The sequence below is a fragment of the Chiloscyllium plagiosum genome, chromosome 25 (assembly GCF_004010195.1).
Source record: "Chiloscyllium plagiosum isolate BGI_BamShark_2017 chromosome 25, ASM401019v2, whole genome shotgun sequence".
In the NCBI taxonomy this organism is placed as follows: domain Eukaryota; kingdom Metazoa; phylum Chordata; class Chondrichthyes; order Orectolobiformes; family Hemiscylliidae; genus Chiloscyllium; species Chiloscyllium plagiosum.
This window is the reverse complement of record NC_057734.1, coordinates 23,945,022-23,966,149: the sequence shown is the minus strand read 5'-3', so window position 1 is coordinate 23,966,149 and position 21,128 is coordinate 23,945,022. Positions and strand designations below refer to the sequence as shown.

The window sequence follows — 21,128 nt, the reverse complement described above, 5'->3', positions numbered from 1 at the left end:
GTTTGTTTAGTCACCTCAAGAGCTACAACTCCAGAGTGCAAGAAAATTCCCCCTTGGATTTGAGGGGCTCTCGATGAAGAAGAACCAACAGAACTGTCAGTGCTCCTGAACCAGAATGCTGTCTTCCAGCTGTCACCAACCACCACCAAACCAGAATCACTGCCGCAGCCAGAGGCTAGGGAGTCGTGCACTCTATCCTTACTAAAGATGCCAGAAACAATTAGGGCAGGTGCACTCAGAAGTAATGAATATTTAATAGTACAGTAAGTAATAATTAACATAAAGCAACCTCTCTGGTCCTGAAAAGACAATTTACCATTGAGGTCTCATTCACTTGAAGATAATTCTTGTTAGAGACATTTTTAAATCAAACAATGTTTTATTTACAAGTCTGCTTACTGCTTATCTTGGTATTTTTCATATTTCTCTTTCCCAGTCCTGATTTTGTATTTTTGTACATGATTTAAATATGATTACATTTCCTACCTTTAATTCTTGGATTGGATTCACAGTTGCTTAGTGGAAGATTGTTCAATCTGATTGGTTTATGATCCACACTGTTTCCTGCGCTGATCACAGGCATCGCACAGTTTGCTATTGAGATTACAGAACCGGATTAAACAGTGATGTGTGTGGTAGCACTATTACCCCTGAATCCCCAAGGTCTTGGCTCAAATTTCAGATCAGGGCTTCAGTGCAGAAATGAAAGCTGATGTCCCTGCGCAATACTAATGGAACACTGCACTGTCGCAGCTACTGGGATGTTACAGCACAGCTCCATTTACCTGTTTTGGTGAATTGTGAAAGATCCAGTGGTGCTATTTTGAAGAAGGACAGCGAGATACGCTGGTGTCCCGGCTAATACTTATCCCCTCAATCAACATCATTTGAAAAAAAGATGATCACATTGCTATTTGTGGCGGTTTGCTGAGCACATTTAACTGCTATCTTTGCTACCTTACAATCATGACTACACTTCAAAAAGTATTTCTTTAGCTGTAAGACCGTCTGAGACATCCAGTGGTCATGAAAGGACTATATTGATGTGAGAGCTTTGAGTTGTTTTTGAAACTCTGAGCAGCTGTCAGAGAGGCGAATGCTTCATGCAAAATCCAAAATGTCATTTTTAAATAATGGTTTCCAGTCAGATTGAAGGATGAAGGTTGCACCTTTCTGTTTCAGGTGTCCTCCTAATTTCTTATTTCATGCACTTGGATTTTTATTTCACAATTATGCTTTAATCATTGTAAATACTACTCACCTTCTGTATGATCTTTACTCCTGTAAGGATTACAGTGTTGCTTCTGTTCTTCACAAAGGAAGACAACCACTTGATAAAGGAGCGGCGCTCTGAAAGCTAGTGCTTCCAGTTAAACCTGTTGGACTATAACCTGGTGTTGTGTGATTTCTAACTTCACAAAGGAAGTAACTGATTCCTGTTGATTGACCCCACAATTTTAGTGATGTTTGTTAGGGTTAATTCTTACTATGGCCATGTGTGTGTTTTTATTGTCATAGATACTACACTGGACTACAGGTTAATTGACTTGTTTGTGAAGGTAATTGTACATTTGAAAAGATCTAACGTTTGCAAATGTAAAACATCTTGAAACACATCCTTCTGCTGTAGACGCGTCCATGTATCAGTCCACCTGGACTCAGAACATCTCATGTTCAATTCTGACCAGAAGAATAAAAGGCTTGAATGTGCTCCTGTGTTGAGAAATGTGCATGTCTGGGGGTTGGATATGGTGGGATTAGTCTTGGATTGGTGACGCCCATGGAAACAAGATGACCAGTGCATATGGTCTAGTCCCCATGTCAAGAGTAGGGCTGATGGTGGAGCCACAACAAACTGAGAGTCAGTATGTTGAGGAAGGCGGGTACTAAACTGCATGGCAACAATTTGAATTTACATAATGCCTTTATTGCAGTTCAGAGGAGATTGAGTAGGATGATCCCTGGTGTGGGGGGGATTGTCTTCTGCACAAATGTTAAGCAGGTTGGGACTTTACTCATTGGAGTTGAGAGGTGATCTCATTGAAACATACTCAAAGGACTTGACAGGGTAAATATTGAAATAATATTTTGCCTCATATGAGAGTCTAGGAGCAAAGGGCATAGTTTCAGAATGAAGGGGTGAAGTTTAAGACTGAGATGAGGAGGAATTTCTTCTGTCAGAGGGTTGTGAGTTTTTGGAACTTGTTACCACAGAGAGCTCTGGGAGCAGAGTCCTTGTGTATATTTAAGGCTGAGATAGAGGGATTCTTGATCAGTAGGGGAATCAAGAGTTACAGGGAAGCGGTAGAATATGTTTGTTAGGAATGTCAGATCAGCCATGATCCTATTGGCTGGCAGAACAGGCTTGAGGGGCTGAATGGCCTACTTCTGTTACTAATTATCATGATCTTATGGTCTTAAAATAAAATTGCATGAGTAGAACAGTGGGTCACAGCTTCCAGCTTTCAGAAGGTAGATTTTGGATTCATACCAAATGTTGTTTATCACACAGTGACTAACATTTGGAATGAAGCTAGAGCAGTGAAAGCAAAAGGCTTGGAATGATTTAACTGTGTAACAGTGAAGGGAAATGTAGGAGAAGTCAAAATCCAGCAACCATAAAGATCAAGTGAAAAGCAACAAAAATGTACAATAAATTAAAGCAAAGTGGAAAGGAAAGTTTTCAGGGGTTATCAAAGCTAATAGAAAAGAGTTATCCTTTAAAAAGATATTTATTGGAATACGTATAGTAAATCCTATACTGAATTACAGAGAACATTGCTCATCCTTGCTTCTCACTTGTGGGATGATCTCTGAATCCTCAATGCTCTGTTATTTTGCTGCAGTTTCTGTTCTTGAAGGGCAGTCAGCCTTCAGGGTTTGAAACCTCCCAGGACGGAGAATGCTCAAAGCATTTGAGATTCAGCAGGTTACACATGGTCCTCCTGGTGATCCAGACATGGAAGACCAACATTTTTTTGACTTGTTTCACCTGGTCCCTTACCTGCTTGTCAAACATTTAGAATGGATGGCTGTTTTTTCCACTTTGCTGATGTTCTGGCAGCAGTTATTTTCTGTTACAAATAAAGGACCCAGTGTGCCATTAACAGAGTATTAACTAGACTGCCCCTTTGATTGGAGAATGCACAGCTGAATATATTGTACATCTAATATGCACATACTCACATATTTATGCACTAGAGTCAAGTGTCACTCTGCATTTATATGCTAAACCTCTAGACAGCATGCACAGTTTTAGCCCATGAATTATTCTGTATATTTTTTGATCTTTAAAGATGTTTTTCAGAACCAACAGCGAAAGTATCTCCACAGAATTTGTTATGGGACATTGTTTCTGTCTTTACATTTTTCTGCAAAGGGAAGGTTTGATGTTCTGATGAGTTTGCAAAGGTGAAGCTGCAGAGTCTTTGGGAACTTGTAGATTTATCCCTGAGGGTTAACCTCATACAGATAATTGTGTGACTTCTTGCAGACAAACCTGGTGAGATGTCATTTTGTTCTAGTTGTCATTACATCACTTACGTCACTCATGACGGTTATTGCAGCTGCTACATGAAGTTATGTTCTTGTCATAGCTGAGTTGCTTTAAAGCTTCATGACCAACTAATAATCATAGCTTAATACATTTGGTGTATTTTTAATGTTCTCCCTGGCTCTGTAGGTCAATTTTAGAATGTTAAACTAATTATAAATGAAAAGAAAAGGTAGCCTTTTTCTGCATGAAAAGGAGCCAAGAGTTTGCCAAATTGTCTGTTCAAGAAAGGAGGGAGATGAGAAGTTGGAAACTGAAGACCACTTTGTCTAACAAGTGACATGGAGAAAATATTAGAATCCATTATTAAAGAGGTAATAGAAGGGCATTTAGAACTCTGTAATACAATTAGGCAGAGTCAGCACGGATTTGCAAAAGGGAAGTCATGTTTGACAAAGTCATCTGATTTCTTTGAGGATGTAACAAGCAAGATGGATATAGGAAACCAATAGATGTAATGCATTTGGATTTCCAAAAGGCATTTGAATCAGGGGCCTCATAAAATTTACTACAAATATAAGAGCTCATGTTATTGGGGTGCTGGATTAGCCTGGTTACGAGATTGGCAAACTTATAGGTAACTGATTCAGGATATATGGATCATCTTCATGTTGGCAGACTGGAGGGGAGCGTTGCGTGGATCAGTTCCAGGTTCTCAGCTATCTATGATGTATAATAATGACTTGGCTGAAGGAGCAGACTGTATTGGAGCCACATTTGCTGGAGATCCAAAGATAGGTGGGAACACAGGTTGTAAGGAAGAGCTCTGAACAATATGAGACTGTTTAAGGAGCAGTTGTTGTGAGTGATGCACAAATTTGTTCCTCTGAGGCAGGCAAGAAAGGGTAAGATTAAGGAGCCTTGGATGACAAGAACAGAGGAGCTTCTCGTCAAAAGGAAGAAAGCAGCTTACATGAGGTGGAGGTAGCAAGGATCTAGCACAGCTTTAGAGGATTACAGTCTACTAGAAAGGAGCTCAGAAATGAACTGAGGAGAGCCAGGAGGGGGCACGAAAAAGGCTTGGCAGGTAGGATTAGAAAGAACCCAAAGGCATTTTACTCATATTTGAGGAATAATGGAATGATCAGGGAGAAGGTATGGCCAGTCAGGGATAGTGTAGGAAACTTGTGCATGGAGTCAGAGCATATCAGGGAAGCCCTAAATGAGTTTTTTCCTTTGGTTTTAACTAAAGAAATGGACCTTGTTATGAATGAGAACTTTGAGCAGCTGAGAAACAGGCTTGAACAGATCAAGATTGATGAAGTTGATGTGCTGGAAATTCTGCAAACATTAAGATTAATAAGACCCCAGGGCCAGACCAGATTTATCCTAGGTTGCTCCAGGAAACGATAGACCGCTGGCGAAGATGTTTGCTTCCTCACTCTCCACACGAGTCGTACCGGAGGATTGAAGGGAGGTGAATGTTGTTCCTCTTTTCAAGAAGGGGAATAGGGAAATCCCTTGCGATTACTGACCAGTCAGTCTTACATCTGTGATCAGCAAGGTTTTGGAAAGAATTCTGAGGGATAGGATTTATGACTGTTTGGAAATGTATAGCGTGATTAAAGGCAGTCAGCATGGCTTTGTGAGGGGCAGGTCATGCCTCTCAAATCTTATTGAGTTCTTAGACGAGGTGAGGAGACAGGTTGATGAAGGTCGAGCAGTGGATGTGGTGTATATGGACTTCGGCAAGGCATTTGATAAGGTTCCCCATGGTAGGCTCAATTATAAAGTCAGGAGGTATGGGATTTAGGGAGATTTGGCTGTCTGGATTCAGAATTGTTTGGCTGACAGAAGGCAGAGAGTAATTGTAGATGGAAAGTATTCTTCCTGGTGGTCAGTGGTGAGTGATGTCCCGCACGGCTCTGTCTTGGGCCTCTGCTCTTTGTTGTTTTTATAAGTGACTTGGATGAGGAGGTTGAGGGATGGGTTAGTAAATTTGCCGTTGACACAAAGGTTGGAGGCGCCATTGATAGTATCGAGGGCTAATGCAGGCTGCAGCTCGACACGGACAGGATGCAGAGCTGGGCTGAGAAATGGCAGATGGAGATCAACCTGGATAAATGCGAAGTGATGCATTTTGGAAGTCGAACTTGAATGCTGAATATAGGGTTAAAAACAGGATTCTTGGCAGTATAGGGGAACAGAGGGATCTTGGTGTTCAAGTGCATAGATCCCTCAAAGTTGCCACCCAAGTGGATAGGGTTGTTAAGAAAGATTGAGTTTAAGAGCCGCGAGGTTTTCCTGCAGCTCTACAAGACCTTGGTGAGACCACACTTGGAATATTGTGTCCAGTTCTGGTCACCTTATTGTAGGAAAGATATATGGAGGCTTTGGAGAGGGTGCAAAGAAGGTTTACCAGGATGCTGCCTGGACTTCAAGGCTTGTCTTACGAAGAGAGGTTGACTAAGCTCGGATTTTTCTCTCTGGAGAGAAGGTGGAAAAGAGTTGACCTTATCGAGGTATACAAGGTAATAAAATGCATGGATAGAGTCAGTAGCCTGAGTCTTTTCTCCAGGGCATGATTGACTGACACGAGGGGTCATAGTTTTAAGATATTAGGAGGGGGGTATAGAGGAGACGTCAGAGGTAGGTTCTTTATGCAGAGAATTGTGAATACATGGAATGCGTTGCCAGCGGTGGTGGTAGAAGCAGAGTCATTAGGGACATTTAAGCGACTACTGGACATACACATGGACAGAAGTGAATTGATGGTTGCATAGGTTAGGTCATTTGATTTTAGATTAGGCATAATCCTCGGCACAACTTCATCGGCCGAAGGGCCTGTTCTGAGCTCTACTTTTCAAAAACAATATGAGCTTTGGAAAGAAAGTTGAGAAAATCAGGTGAGATCAGTAATAATGAGAATCTTGATGTCAAGAACAGAAGTACCAGTTCTTCAACCACATGTTGAATGGTGAGGTGGGATGTCCGTTGGCATGCACTAATGTCTTAATATTAGCTAATTTTACCTCATTGATACATAGTTTCCCATTCTCCGCCTTACTAGGTAGAAACTGGATGGTGACACTCTGGATGTGAAAGTCAGAGTGGTTACCTGGCAACCCCATCTGGCTTCCTCAGAAGAAAAGTCATATAAGACTTAAAATGTTGCTTTTTTTTTAAGAGATTCTGCCAAATCTGCTGAGTTTCTCCAGCATTCTCTGCTTTTCTTGGAGTTGAGACCGAGATAAAATCAGCTATAGTTGTATTAAATGGCAGAGCAGGCTCTAGAGACTGAATTACATACTGCTGATCCAAGTTGGATCTTTTTATTGGATGTGTCTAAGAGGAGTAGTCTTCAATGAAATCAATGAGACTTCCTTCAATAACTCAAAGGAATCATCTGATCTCACTCCAGGGTCTTGAGCATTGTCAGTCAGCCACTTGGGAGATTCAGGGTCAGGGCTCTGTACCTTCACAGGTATGTACTGGGAATGAGAGTGCAGTAGAGGTAGACCAGTTAATCACAGCTTCAGTGGGGGTGGGACTGTCTCCCCAGGGATCATGTTCAATGCTGGAGGTCAGTCAACTGAAAGTCAAATGGGTGTATTCAGCTGGGGAACTCAGTGCTGGGAATTAGAGGCAGCATGCTGGAATGCAGAGGGGTTAACAATTGTAAAGGGACACCTCAACATGTAAGGGGGGAGAGAGGTTAGGGCATGGGAGGGGAAGGGGTATTGTGGGATGGGGTGCCATCAACAGTCATGAGAGGGCGGAGCACTACTGTGTCTGGCAGGACAATGCAATATCCCTGAGGCCCAGGAGCTAATGTGTGGAGAATTGAAGAAACAGGTTGGGTAGGAACAGGGGGAAGATCAAAGCTGATGGGTTGGGCAGGGAAATGAACTGGAAGGAGAGTTTGGGTGCCCCCTGGAGTATGAGACCGAGGCTGTGACTCACTGGTTGGGGTGTGATTGCTGTTTCCTTCTATGTTGCAGTCATTAGCAAGTGCACATCAGCACTCCAGAGTAGGCAGAGTAAATCTGAGAGGTAGGGAGCTTCACTTTTTTAAATGTGAGGCCCTTCAAAGACTAATAGAATTAAATTAGCCCCCTTCACAGTACTGGCAAAAGACATTTGTGAACAAATGTTATATATGAACGTAACGCATTAACTGTGTAGAGTTCAGATGTTGGCTCCATTCTTCACCACATCATTCAGCAGCAGGAATCAATCTCACTCAGCGATACTTTGCAGCCTGGAAATGTTCACACCATTTGTTAAAATAGTACTCCCCTTCCACAGTCCAACAGCCTGCACTCGGGACAGGAACTGTTCTCTACACACCTTGGACCATCAAACTCTGTGTAGCACACAGGAATGGGAGGCTCTTTACCTTTAGTCTTTGAGTTGTTGCTGGAATTACATTCACTCTTCGAACTGATATGAACATATTTTTACAAATCTGACAATATATTTACAGTGTCATTTATGTGTCCTGAGAAAGTGGTCTTTTTTTTTATCGCTCAGTTCAATCCCAGGCTCCCCGGTGAGGGTGGACAGAGTCTGCCCTACAGTAGAGACCAATGGCTTTGGCATGTTGGTCAGGTGACCCTGGGCATTTGTGCCTAGAGGGCCCAGGCACACTAAGTGTGCCCGCCCCTCTTCAAACTCGCACAGGATTGAGAGTGGCAGGAAGGATGATGGGGGAAGGGGTGGCCATTTCTGGGTTCCTCCTCCATCTTACTGAAACCACATGGTCTCCTTGTGAGGAAGGGGCACCTGGAACCTTGCTGTTGATGCTGAGCTGGAGTGACTAAGTGAAGGAAGTGCTACTTGCAGTAGTGAGAGAGGCAAACTATGAGCTTTGGTCGGAAGTGGGTACAGTGGCAGAGAGGTAATGGGAGGTCACAGAGTCAAGATGGTGCCCTTCCTGTATTGGAACGGAGAAGGTCATTGAGCTCCCTACATTGCTTCAGGAGGAACATTGCTCTAGATCATGGAAACAGCACTGACCTGTGGGCAATTTTGAACCAAGATGGCATTGTCTGGTGGCATAGTCTCCTTTGTTGGTCCTAAGGGAACAGGATAGCCATCCTGGAAAAAGTGAGGACTGCAGATGCTGGAGATCAGAGTTTAAAAATGTGTTGCTGGAAAAGCGCAGCAGGTCAGGCAGCATCAAAGGAACAGGAGAATCGACGTTTCGGGCATAAGCCCTTCTTCAGGAATGATAGCCATCCTCTACATCACCTGAATCGTCCAGGACCTCCTGTTGGCAATGTTTTCCTCTGCCCACCATGTTCAGGACGAGTCGCAAGAGTTGTGCAGGGCAGCTCCAGACCGACAGCACTTGACCGGATGCACCACTGTGTTTAAATATGACGCCGGTTATTCCCAGAGTTCCCAACAGTGGTGAGAATGTCTCCCTGAGGCAGGAATACAATGAGTGGGGCATTATAGACGTGCGGTGCTTGGTTAATGAGTCAACTTTCAGAAAATGGAGTGAGAAATCCTGTCAAGGCTCAGGGAGAGAAACCCTCCATGAATCTCGCTGAAATTACGACTTAGCCAATATCTGGTAAAATTCAGCCCAAAAGGTCTGCAAAAGGATGTAGATGTGATATGTGAGTTGGTTAAAAAAGATTGGCAGATGCTGCATGATGTGGAAAAATATGAGATTTTCCACTTTGGCAGGAAGAATAGAGAAACAATATTATTTAAAAAGAGACAGACTGCAGGTAGTTGCACTACAGAGGGATCTGAGTGAGCTGAAGTGTGAATTACAAAATGTTAGCATGTAGACTGAGCAAGTAATTAGGAATACAAGTGGAAAGTTGGCCTTTTTTTGCAAGGGGGATAGAGTTTAAAAGTAGGGCAGACTGCTACAACTACAGGGCATTGGTGAAATCTCACTTAGAACTGTGTCCCTTTGTATTGTTCTCACTTACAGATGGATATACTTGTGTTGAAAACAGTTCAGAGAAAGTTCACTAGGCTGATTTCTAGAATAAAGTGATTGTCTTGTGAACACGTTGGGCCTATTTGATTGGTGTTTAGAAGACTGAGGGGTGATCTTACAGAAGCATACTCGATTATCAGCGGTTTTGACAGGATGGTTGCTGAGAGGATGCTTCTCTGAGTGGGATGGGCCAAAACTAGGGGTCACATCTTAAAATGGGGGGGGGGGGTTGTCTCCTACATACAATGGAGATGAGGAGAGGTTATTTATGCAGACACTCATTAGAACTTTGGAATATATTCGAGGCTGAGTTGGAACAATTTTTTATTGACAAGAAAATTAAGGTTTATGGAGAGATGGTGGTCAGGCAGGAATTAAGGTTTATGGAGAGATGGTGGTCAGGCAGGAAATTGGAGCTAAGGTCAGAATCAGATCAACTATGATCCTGTGGAATGACTGAACATGGTAAATGGGACTGTTAAGAATTTATGATTTTTTAAAAAATTAATTTTGTGCACCCTGTTTGAGAGGATTTTCTTCAACATTACAAAATAAAGTGTCTTCTGTTTCCCTTGAGCCTGTGCTGGGTTAGAAGTGCAAGGGTCAGTTTAATGGGTGAGAAGTTTATGGTCAGAGTGAGTATACAGCTCAGCATGAAGCCTGAGCCATCTGAAACTCACACGGTTCATTGAGATAAACCAGGATCATCTCCCACTGAAAACTGATTGGGAGTTCTTTCAGGGCTGCCAGGCAGGGTAACTATCCAGTTGGGAGCCCAGGGATCTCCAGTTTAAAATTATTCTTGGCAAGGGCCTTTGGTGAGGTGAGTTGTGGCAGCTGATACTGGGAGCAAGAGGCAAGATGGCTTAAAGGAAGGATCAAGGGTATCTTCTGCAGCCAGTACAGCTCACCATTGTAATGTGGCCCACAAGGATTCCTCTGGTCAGTCGGCAACTCATGCCATTGTACTCCTGTCGGGTTTAGTCCACATGCCCACGAGTGTAAATGTCATGATGGTGCCAGTGCCATCATTAACTGTAATATTCCAATAATACATTGGCCCATGCCTCCCACAGCAGGTGGTCCATCCTACATTAGTTCTCAAAACTGACCATCATCTTATGCTGGGAACAGTGGAACAAATGACTCCTTCCCTAAACTCTCTTGCCACCAGTTGGATGGGACATTAAATCTATCATGCAATTGCAGTTTTTAAACAACAGATTTTCAAATGTGCTAATTGTGATATTCTTCAGCCTCTGGTTCTGAGGGAAAGTCAGGAACTGGAGGCATTTTAGCATTACAATACAATTTGACTGGGGATAACTCCTTGAACTGTAAGATTACTTTAAAAACTAAGGAAAGCTGCTACTGTTGTGCAAAGCAAGATGGTGTCGAGAGAAACAAAATAGTGGTGTATGGAATTCAACCAGGTTCTCTGCTGTGACACCCCACTGTGATTCCCAGTAAATTAATGGAGGAAGCAGCCAACCTTTGGTGAGGAATATTTTGACAGCCAAAAGTTAAAGGAAAATTCCAGGCTTCTTGTTGTAAAAGCAAAAATGAATATTTACTTTAATGCTTTAATTAAATAAAGACATCACTTCCACCCAATACTTCCACAGCACATTGTGTAACACCATAATCGTGCAAAAAGACGTTTACATCTTATGTATGTCTAAAATTTGCAACTTCTTAATGGCAAATATTTACATTTAAAGATCAAGGCAGAAGTGTTGCACTGATTAACACATTATGAGATGTTCAGGTAGAAAATTCATCTGAAAACCTATGTCTGATTCTGAACAAGATCTTTTACTTTTGACTTTGCAGTCAGTGAGAAACAGCAGATAGCAGATTAATGGCAATTTGATAAGATTGTTATATTTGATAAGCTCCATATCATCTTATCAAACATCATCTTATCACAATCTTATTCTCTGTGCACGATTGATTGAAATTTTTCATCTTTGATTAAAGTTTTTTGGCATTTGATTAGGATCATTTCTAACTAGGAATTAAAATAAATAGGTGGAGTGCAAATATATGTCTAACAATGAATCATTCAATATCTCTGTCTAGTCACAGCAGTAGAACCTCAAAAGTCAGAGCTAATTAATGGAGTGTGCTGAGTCATTGAGTCGCTTGTAGCAGATCTGAACAGTTACAAAACTTTGTAACTTGAGTTTTGAATCTTTTTCAAATCCAGTTTAGGGCACAGAACCTTTGCTTCATCCACTAGCACTCCAAGCTGAGAAGAATCAACAGACTGGCGTTTTTAAATTGCTTTATAATCCTCTTGTATTAGGTTTGACTGAAATTCTTCTGAATATCACATACAGCTTTGGTAAGAGTTTCCACTGCATTCTGCCTTCTTGTACAGTCCCTCACCTTCCTGATCTCTGTGGCATTCTGTCAATCAAGACCATATTTTAACAGAGACTATGATTAGAAAATCTATCCAAGAGCACAGAGGTTCACAGATAGTAAATTTTACCAGATATGGGAGAATCATGTTTCCTTCTGTGTCTGGATCTGAATAATCAATAAAAAACGTGTTAGTGCGCAGATCTAAAGCCTGAGTGCAATTTCTATACTCTCTGTTCCCAAGGGAACATTTGTAGATGTGCGAAAAGACACCAATATGTGCTTGTGCATAGATTCCTCATTCTGGCCTTCAGCATATTAATAATTCTGCAATTTAAAAATGATCATGGCTATTAATGTGATTTGGCTACAATATGAAGGCTGACCTTGAAGATAAAGATTGATTGAACAATCCATTTTAAGTCATTTTAATAAAAATATTTTAAATACATGCAATTCCATCCAATGCTTAACTTGAAGGAACTTAAAACGTTTAGTCAAACTTACTTGAAGTGGATAACAGACTATTCTCCCAAAAAACCAAAGCTTTTAAAGACAAGCACCAGATTTAAGGTGAACATTTGGAAGACGTCAGCCCACTGGAAGACTGGCAAATGGACAAGCCCACTTTAGCTTTGTTATTCTGTTGGATTTTCTGTACTTATTGATTCAAATGAAACAAAATAGAAACTGAGACTGATCAGCTCATATGTGACAAGAAGTTTCAGTGAAAGTTCAGGGAGATGAGGGCAGATTATGATTATGACAGTGTTCTTCTGGGAATGATGAGCACTGTTCCTTCTTTAAACATTGACTTTTATTTCTAAACCATAACAATACTGCTGTTCAATTGACATTGTGCACTTTTTTACTCATGACTTCTTTAATATAAAAAATGTAAGTATTTTGGTCTGAGTCCTGAAAAACTAGGTTCCACAGAGTTAGTAGAAACATCCACAGTGGTTCTATTCCTGCTTCAGATATCCCTTTATTCTATAATATTGACAAAATGAATTACTTCTAAATGTAATTGATAAACCTGAAAGAGATGTCTGTTCGAGTGCTTCAGGGAAAGGAATGTGCTTGAGGGAGAGAGACACAACTGCCCATGCTGTAAATATATCTTAAAATCTGCACGAAAATAACTTTTATGTTCTGGTGTAGGTTTCTGGTGGGTGAGCTGTAACTGAGTCATGCTGTTATGTTTATAGATTGTGTGAAGAAACTGTGAGATGTGCAAGATGACTATGACCTATTGACCAGCTTACAAAGTGCCAGATTGAAGAAGCCCCAATGAGAAACAACTCACCCTAGACCCAGGCTTATGTGATCAAAACGAGAATTGCTAGGTTTACATTGACCGGTCTTCCATCTGTCAGAAACCTATGCTAAAGGAGTCTATACCTAAAGAGAAAGATAAAAACAACTTGGACTACTGCCGTAGGTTCATTGAAGTTTTTTTAAGGCAGTACTGTGAATGCTTGTGTACTTCTATTTGCAATATAAAGCTATTATTTGATGCTATTTAATTACTTAAAAGCTATTTGATGTAACCTAAAACTCCAACTGGACATTCGGGGGAGATGGAATGTGTTAGCACTCAGTTTAGAGAAATGGACAATATAAAAGATACCTTACTGGGGATGGTTATTTACAGCAGTTCTTGCGTTCAGTTTAAATTCTGATTGACGTTTAAGTATATTAGTAAAATATAGACATTTTCAAGTATTGATTAGTTTGCCATACTCTTAGAGGGGACTGCATGCGTTTCTGTCTGTTGTATGTGCAGTCAAACCAAGTCTGTAACTTGCCATATGTTCAGTTTGTTTCCTTCATCCTCTTTAAGAGTAGGGATCTCCAGGGCCTACTTGGTCAAGTGTGTTAAAGCAAAATTACTTGCTGATCTAGCTAGAAGTGGCTGTTGTATTGAACTAGGAGAGGCTCTTTTTTAACTAGAGTGTCTATGTAAACAACCAGTTACAGGTTATATTCATTGGTTAAATGTTGTTACAAAGACGATAAGGAGGCCCTGGATGCTAAGTCTCATTCCTTTGATATCCACTGTTCTGCCCACAATTCCATATGACGTTGCCACTGTCGGTAGAGCTTAAGGCACACCTCAGTATTAACCTTTTCAGACCCTTACACCTCTGTACAGTAACCCTGACTAAGTCAGCAACGTCCACTTTTCATGGATGCGTTTAAAAAAAGCTTGTTTCTGTCATTTTCTTCAAAGTAACAATGTTCAGAGCCACTTTGGTTTGGTGTAGGAGAGGAGAATACAAGTCATTTATATAAATAGTGTAAGGACCGATTTCTGTGACACACCACTTATTACATCTTGCCATCCAAGGAATGATCCATGTATGGCTAATATGTGAAATGAACTGCCAGAGGAAGTGGTAAGTGAGGTACAGTTACAAATGTAGAAGTCATTTGGACAGGGACATGAATAGGAGAGGTTTACAGTGATATGGACCAAACGCAGGCAGTTTAGTTTAGGAAACTTGGTCAGCGTGGAAGAGTTGGTTCCATGTAGCATGATTCTATGTTAACTAGCTTCTATCCTATACAATGAGCTTTTAATGGAGCATCTGATCAAATGCCTTCTAGAAATCTAAGAACAGATATCAATTGATTCCCTTTTATCCATAACATTTCTTACTTCCTCAAAGAACTTCAATAAATTGGTTAAATATGATTTCCATTTCACAAAACCATGTTGACACTGCCTGATTACTGTGAACTTTTTCAAGAGTTCTGCTACTGCATATTTAATGATAGCTTCTAACATCTTTCAATAACAAGGCAACATGCCTGTTACAGGTTACACTGAAATAATAATCATTGTTATAGTGACTTTGAGGCGGACCAGATGTTAGATCTCACTCCTTCAAGATCCTAAGCTGTTTTCTTACCAGGTTACATGACATCATCATCATCATGGGTAATGCTTAGTGCAGGCCTCAATATTAACCCTTTCAAATCCTCACACCTTAATACAACACTTCCTTGAAATGTTTCTACTTCATGTGATCTCTTCACTGTTGATGTTATTTCTAAACTTCTGAATTTCCCTCAAGATCTTTCTGTAATATCACTTTCCAGACCCTGTTCCTTCTCTTGAAGCAGCACGTAACCTAGAAGAGAAACTGCTCCACCTCCAACATAATGAACCAGAAAATCGAAGAGGGAAGGAGATCCTGAGGCACTGTAAGAAACAATCTGAACTGTTCAACTGTGAAGGTAAATGGTAAACTTCAGAGGAATGAAAAGCTGGTTGCATGAAACCTTTCAATGAATTAACTATTTATTGAAGGGCTTATGTCCGAAACATCGATTCTCCTGTTTCTTGGATGCTGCCTGACCTGCTGTGCTTTTCCAGCACCACATTCTCGACTCTGATTTCCAATATCTGCAGTCCTCACTTTCTCCTATTTACTAAAGGGATCATAATAATTCTTTTTTGTCAAGGGATCCTTTTGAGATTTTATTCACAGGCTTTTTTTGATTTTAGGGATTACTTTTTCAATTTCGCTAACTCGTTGATTACATGATGCCATTCCGTAGTAACGATACCTTCTATATTTATATTGGCATAGGCGATTTTTAAAATTTAATCATTCATGGGATGAGGACATTGCTGGCTAGGCCAACATTTATTGCCCATTTATATTATATTTAGACTTACACAGAAGAAAAACTAGAATAATTCATCAACTTTCTCAAGAATTATCAACTCGCAATTAAACTTAAAGTCACAAAGTACAAGGGAAACATTAATTTCCTAGACAAATGACGGAAGTTAACAAAAAAAAATTATATTTTTGACTAACATTTTTCCTGTTATGTAGGCAAGCTTCTATCTATGCCAGTATGTTACCTCCTACACCATGCCATTACTTTTGATGCAGCACCTTATCAAATGCCCTCTGGAAAGCGAAGTATAAAATATCAACTGCTCCCCTTTTATCCACAAACACACCTCACAGACTGGTGAGATCACAGCTAACATGCTTCGATTGCACATGCACAAAGCTGGACCACCTTAACCAGGCAGTTACCTCCCTGCATCTTGGATCTTATTCTCAGATTCAAATTTAACTATGGACAGTGTTCATTACAGTAGGATCCACCACATTTTTTTTCCACATTTCGGAGCTCCTGAAATTACTCAGCCTTAAACTAGAGATTCCACATTCATTTGTAAGGACTTCATTGTCTTAGTGATTTAAAGTTTTATTCAAGACCAATTAGCTGAATATTCTTTTGTTGACCACTTTAAAGCTGTCATCTTGCCTTTGCAGCTTCCCTCAACCCACCTGTTACAATCACCCTCTCCCTCTACACATCTCTTGCAGCCTCCATCTCATCACCCCTATCTTACAGCCTCCTTCTCTATCACACCCTGGGCAGCCCCCGTCAATTCAGCCACATTGTCTTGTACCTGTCTAGTCCTTGCACTGCTCCTCTTGCAGCTGTCTTCTCCCTTCCCAAATCTTCCTGCAGCCACCTCCTCGCCATCCTTGATTGTTGCCTCAACGCTTGACCTAGATCTCAACTCTGGGAACCCACACCACATCCATTTACCCATCAACAGCTCACTCTTCCTGGTCCCAGCGCTGAGCTTCCAGCCCCTGGATCTCAGAACCCCTGAGAAAAGTCTTCTGCCATGACTCCATTAAAGACAGCACGCTTGCTGATCTGCTGCTCAGGGAATGCCTATCAACTGCAAGCATGGCAGACAATCCCTCTCTGATTGAAGGAGCAACCCCTAACCATTTTCTTCCACTCTTTTTACAGCTGTGCCTTTTCCCTGTTAGTCATTGCCAGGAACAATGTTTCCTGGGTGATTTGGAGACTTTCGGGGCGTCCCTGCTGCTCCCACTGCCCCCATACATTTTCAGCTCTGCTTCACTGGATTTACAACTTCAAAAAGTACATTTCTCTTTATCTTTTTCATGGGATGCAGATGCTACCCAGCAAGGCAGAAATTTGTTGCCCATCCTTAATTGCCCTTGAACCCAGAGGCTTGCTAAGCCATTTAGGAATCAGCCACATGACCCTGAATGTGGAGTCACATGTACCAGACCAGTAAAGGGGACAGATTTCCTTCCCTAAGGCACACTAGTGTACTAGATGGGTCCTTACTGCAATTTTAGACTTCATAAAATTCATTCATCTGATGTGAGCGTTACGGGCTAGACTAGCTTCTATTGCCCTTCTCTAATTGCTCCTTGAACTTCCGAGGCCATTTCTGAGGCCAGTTAATAGTCAACAGCACCTTGCTGTAGGTTTGGATTCACACGTAGGCTAGACCAGGTAAGTTGGGAACATTTCCTTCCCTAAGGGACATTAGCAAACCAGATTGGTTTTAACTGCAATCAACAGTGGTTACATTGTCACCATTCGGCCGGATTTTTATTCCATTATTTTTATTGAATTCCAATTTCAATAGCTGCCCCGGTGGAATTCAAACTGATGTCCCTGAACATTATAAAAACCAAAAGAACTGCTGTAAATCCGAAATAAAAGCAGAAATTATTGGAAAAGCTCAACAGGTCTGGCAGCATTTGTGGAGAGAAATCAAAGTTAATGTTTCTGGCTGAGTGACCCTTTCTCTGAACTCAGTTCAACGCTGCTGTTGGGACATTGGTTTCCGGCTTAGAAATAGCAGAGCCTCAACAGTGTGTAAAGACAGCAGGGACTCTGGGAAAGTTTGGTAATGTGTGTAGCATGTAAACTGTGGGAGGTTTTGGATCCAAAAGGCATCCAGGGCAATCAGACCTGCCTGGAGTGCCAGAGGGCAGCAGTCATTGAACAACATGTGGCTGATTCGGTGCAGTGACTCTCCTCACTGCACACCATAAGGAAGGAGAGAGGTTTCTCGAGCAGTCGTACCAGAGAATGGTTACTCCACATCAGGATAGGCAGGCGAGGAGCAGTGCAGAGGTGGCAGGTGGGTGGGTGACCATTCACCAAAATGAAGGGAGACAGCAGATCCAGGAACCCAGGATACCTTGGAGCTGCCTGAATGGTATGAAATTTTAGGTGCCTATTCAGTGAGCAACACGCCTGAGTGGGGAAAGATGACTCAAGGCAAAACCATAGTACCATGGTCCCTGAGGCTAGTCTGGGAAAAGAGAGAGAGAGGCTGGTAGGCAGATTAGCCTCATTAGTTCAAGGGTCAGACAGTCTAGTTTGCAGTCAAGGGAGTCCCGTATGGTCTGTTTGGGATTGATAGGTCCTTGGCATCATGGATTGGAAGTTGGCTAAACGATAGGAAACAGAGGATAGGTAGATGGTCATTTCTCAGATTAGAGATAAGTTGAATGTTGGGTTCCCCAGGGTTTGGTGTTGGGGCACTTGCTTTTTCTGATGTGTGTAAACGATTTGGATCCATGTTTTGAGGGCAAAATCTCAAAATTTGCACATGTTACTAAGCTAGGGAGAGTAGTAAATTGTGAGGATGATGCTGAGCAACTTAAGAGAGACATTGACAAGTTGGCCAAATGGGCAGACACCTGGCAGATGAATTCCAATGCAGAGGAATGTGAGGTAATGCATTTTGGTGGGAGAAACATGGGAGAGACAATACAGGCTCAATGGTACAACTTCGAGGAGAGTACCGGAGCAGAGGGATTTTGGGATTCATGTGTATAATTCTCTGAATGTAGCCAGGCAAGTTGAAACCATTGTTAAGAAGGCTGATTGGATCCTTTGGTTTAAAAATAGAGTGTTGAGTATAAAGGCAAAGAAGTGATATTACATCTCTACAAATCATGGGTCAGACTACATTTAAAGTATTGTGTTCAGTTTGGGTATTTTATTTAAGGAAGGATGTTAAAGCCTGGGAGAGAGTTCAAAGGAGATCTACTAGAACGATACCAGGAATGAGGGGGGGTCACAATTTCGAGATTGTTAGTAAGAGAGCTAGGAGTGAGAGGAGAGGAACTTCTTCACTCAGAGAATTGTTAGAATGTGGAAAGCACTACCTGGGAGAGTGGATTCCATGGGAGGTTTCAAAAGAAAGCTGGATATATATTTGAAAGTGATTAATTTAGAGGGCTACAGAGATAGGGCTTAAGAATGGGACTAGCTGGTACAGACATGATGGGTCAAATGGCCTCCTATACTGTAAATTCTACGATTCTATAATTAGAAGGGGGCATAATTTTAAAGGGAAAGGTATGAGATTTAGAGACTAATTGAGAACAGATTTCTCAGAGACTGGCAGGATCTGGAATGCACTGTCTGAGAGGGTAGTTAAGGCAGGAAACCTCAAAGCCTTTAACAAGTAGTTGGATGAGCACTTGAAGTATCAGAACGTTGAAGGCTCTGGGCCTAGTGCAGTAGTAGTGCAGAGCTGATGGGCTGATGTGCCTCTTCTATACTGTATGATTCCATGAGGAGATTCACCAGAATATTATCTGGGCTAATGTGATTCAGCTATGAAGAGAGACTGGGTGGGTTGGATTATTTTCCTAAGAGCAGAGAAGGCTGAAGGTATATCTGATTGAGGTATACAAATACTGGAGGGCAGAGATAGGGAGAAATATTTCCTCTTTGTAGCAGGATCAATAACTAGGGGGTACAGTTATAAAGTAAAACGAAGGAGGTTTAGAGGGAATTTGAAGAGAAAATGTTTTCACCCAGAGGGTAGTAGGCAACCTGGAACTTAGTGTCTTAAAGGGTGGTAGCAGCAGGAATCACAAGACATTTAAGAACTATTTAGATGAGCACTAGCAACGCCGTTGCATACAAGGTTATAGATCAAGTGCTAGAAATGGGATGAGAATGGATGGATGTTTGATGATCGGCCCAGACATGATGGCCTGAAGGCCCCATTATAAAAACTCTATGACAAATTAACAGGAGAGTTTCCCTTAATAATATGGATGAAAAGAAACTAGTGGAGAGAGGTATCTTAGCTCAGTAACTCAAGCTGTGCAATCGGTTTGAGTAGAGAGAAGGCAAAATATGGGCAGAAAACTAAGAGGCCATATACAGTACTCCCACCAAGCAATTGTTGCAGTATTGGGCAGGGTATAAATCAGAAAATAGAGGTGCATGCAAGAGTAACACGTGAGTGCTTTCTTGTAGTTCAGACAAATCAAATTTGTGATACAGTATAGAGGGCAAGTACACGGAATGTATTTACCATTGGTTTCTAAGTCTATTGAGGGACCTTCTAGGGTGCAGGCCTTGTTAATTGTAGTATCAGGTAATTCATTTAAGTTAATTAATAGTTAAGGAGCATCTGGGAAAGAGTGATCATATTGTAATAATGTTTTATATTGAGTTTGGGAGTGATTTAGTTTGTACATTCTTTGGTTTATAGGAGGTGGTTCTAGACATAGTAGATACATTAGTCTTATTTTTACAGAATTGCTTAGATACTTGGATAGTATCCATGGGTTGGAAGGCAGTAAGCTTACCCCTGTTATTATGAAAGGGAAGATAGATGAAACAGGAACTATGGCCTAGCATTAACAATATTGAAAATGCCAGAATCTATTATTAGGAATGTGGTAGCAAAAAAAGAGTCATAGAGATGTACAGCATGGAAACAGACCCTTCGGTCCAACCTGTCCATGCTGACCAGATATCCCAACCCAATCTAGTCCCACCCACCGTCTGCGTGGAAATGTTGCCTCTTAGGTCTCTTTTATATCTTTGCCCTCTCACCCTAAACCTATGCCCTCTAGTTCTGGACTCCCCAACCCCAGGGGAAAGACTTTGTCTATTTACACTATCCATGCCCCTCATGATTTTTATAAACCTCTATAAGATCACCCCTCACACCCCTCAGCCTCTGATGCTCCAGGGAAAACAGCCCCAGCCTATTCAACCTCTCCTTGTAGCACAAATCCTCCAACCCTAGAAACATCCTTGCAAATCTTTTCTGAACCCTTTCAAGTTTCACAACATCTTTCCGATAGGAAGGAGACCAGAATTGCACGCAATATTCCAACAGTGGCCTAACCAATGTCCTGTACAGCCGCAACATGACCTCCCAACTCCTGTACTCAATACCCTGACCAATAAAGGAAAGCATACCAAACGCTGCCTTTACTTTCCTATCTACCTGCGACTCCACTTTCAAGGAGCTATGAACCTGCACTCCAAGGTCTCTTTGTTCAGCAACACTCCCAATGATTTTACCATTAAGTGTGTAAGTCCTGCCAAGATTTGCTTTCCTAAAATGCAGCACCTCGCATTTATCAAAATTAATCTTCATCTGCCACTTCTCAGCCCATTGCCAATTCCCTCCAACAACTTGCCCACCACTGACGTCAGGCTCAC

At 41.5% G+C, this 21,128-nt stretch overlaps 1 protein-coding gene across 1 annotated transcript in view; it reads left to right on the top strand.

Annotated features, from left to right (window-relative positions):
- cux2b (cut-like homeobox 2b) overlaps window positions 1–21,128 on the top strand; it is a 325,807-nt gene that overhangs the window by 216,890 nt on the left and 87,789 nt on the right. The window contains exon 5 of the mRNA XM_043715266.1: window positions 14,931–15,068. Coding sequence (XP_043571201.1) covers window positions 14,931–15,068 — 138 coding nt within the window. The remainder of the gene's footprint in view (window positions 1–14,930; window positions 15,069–21,128) is intronic.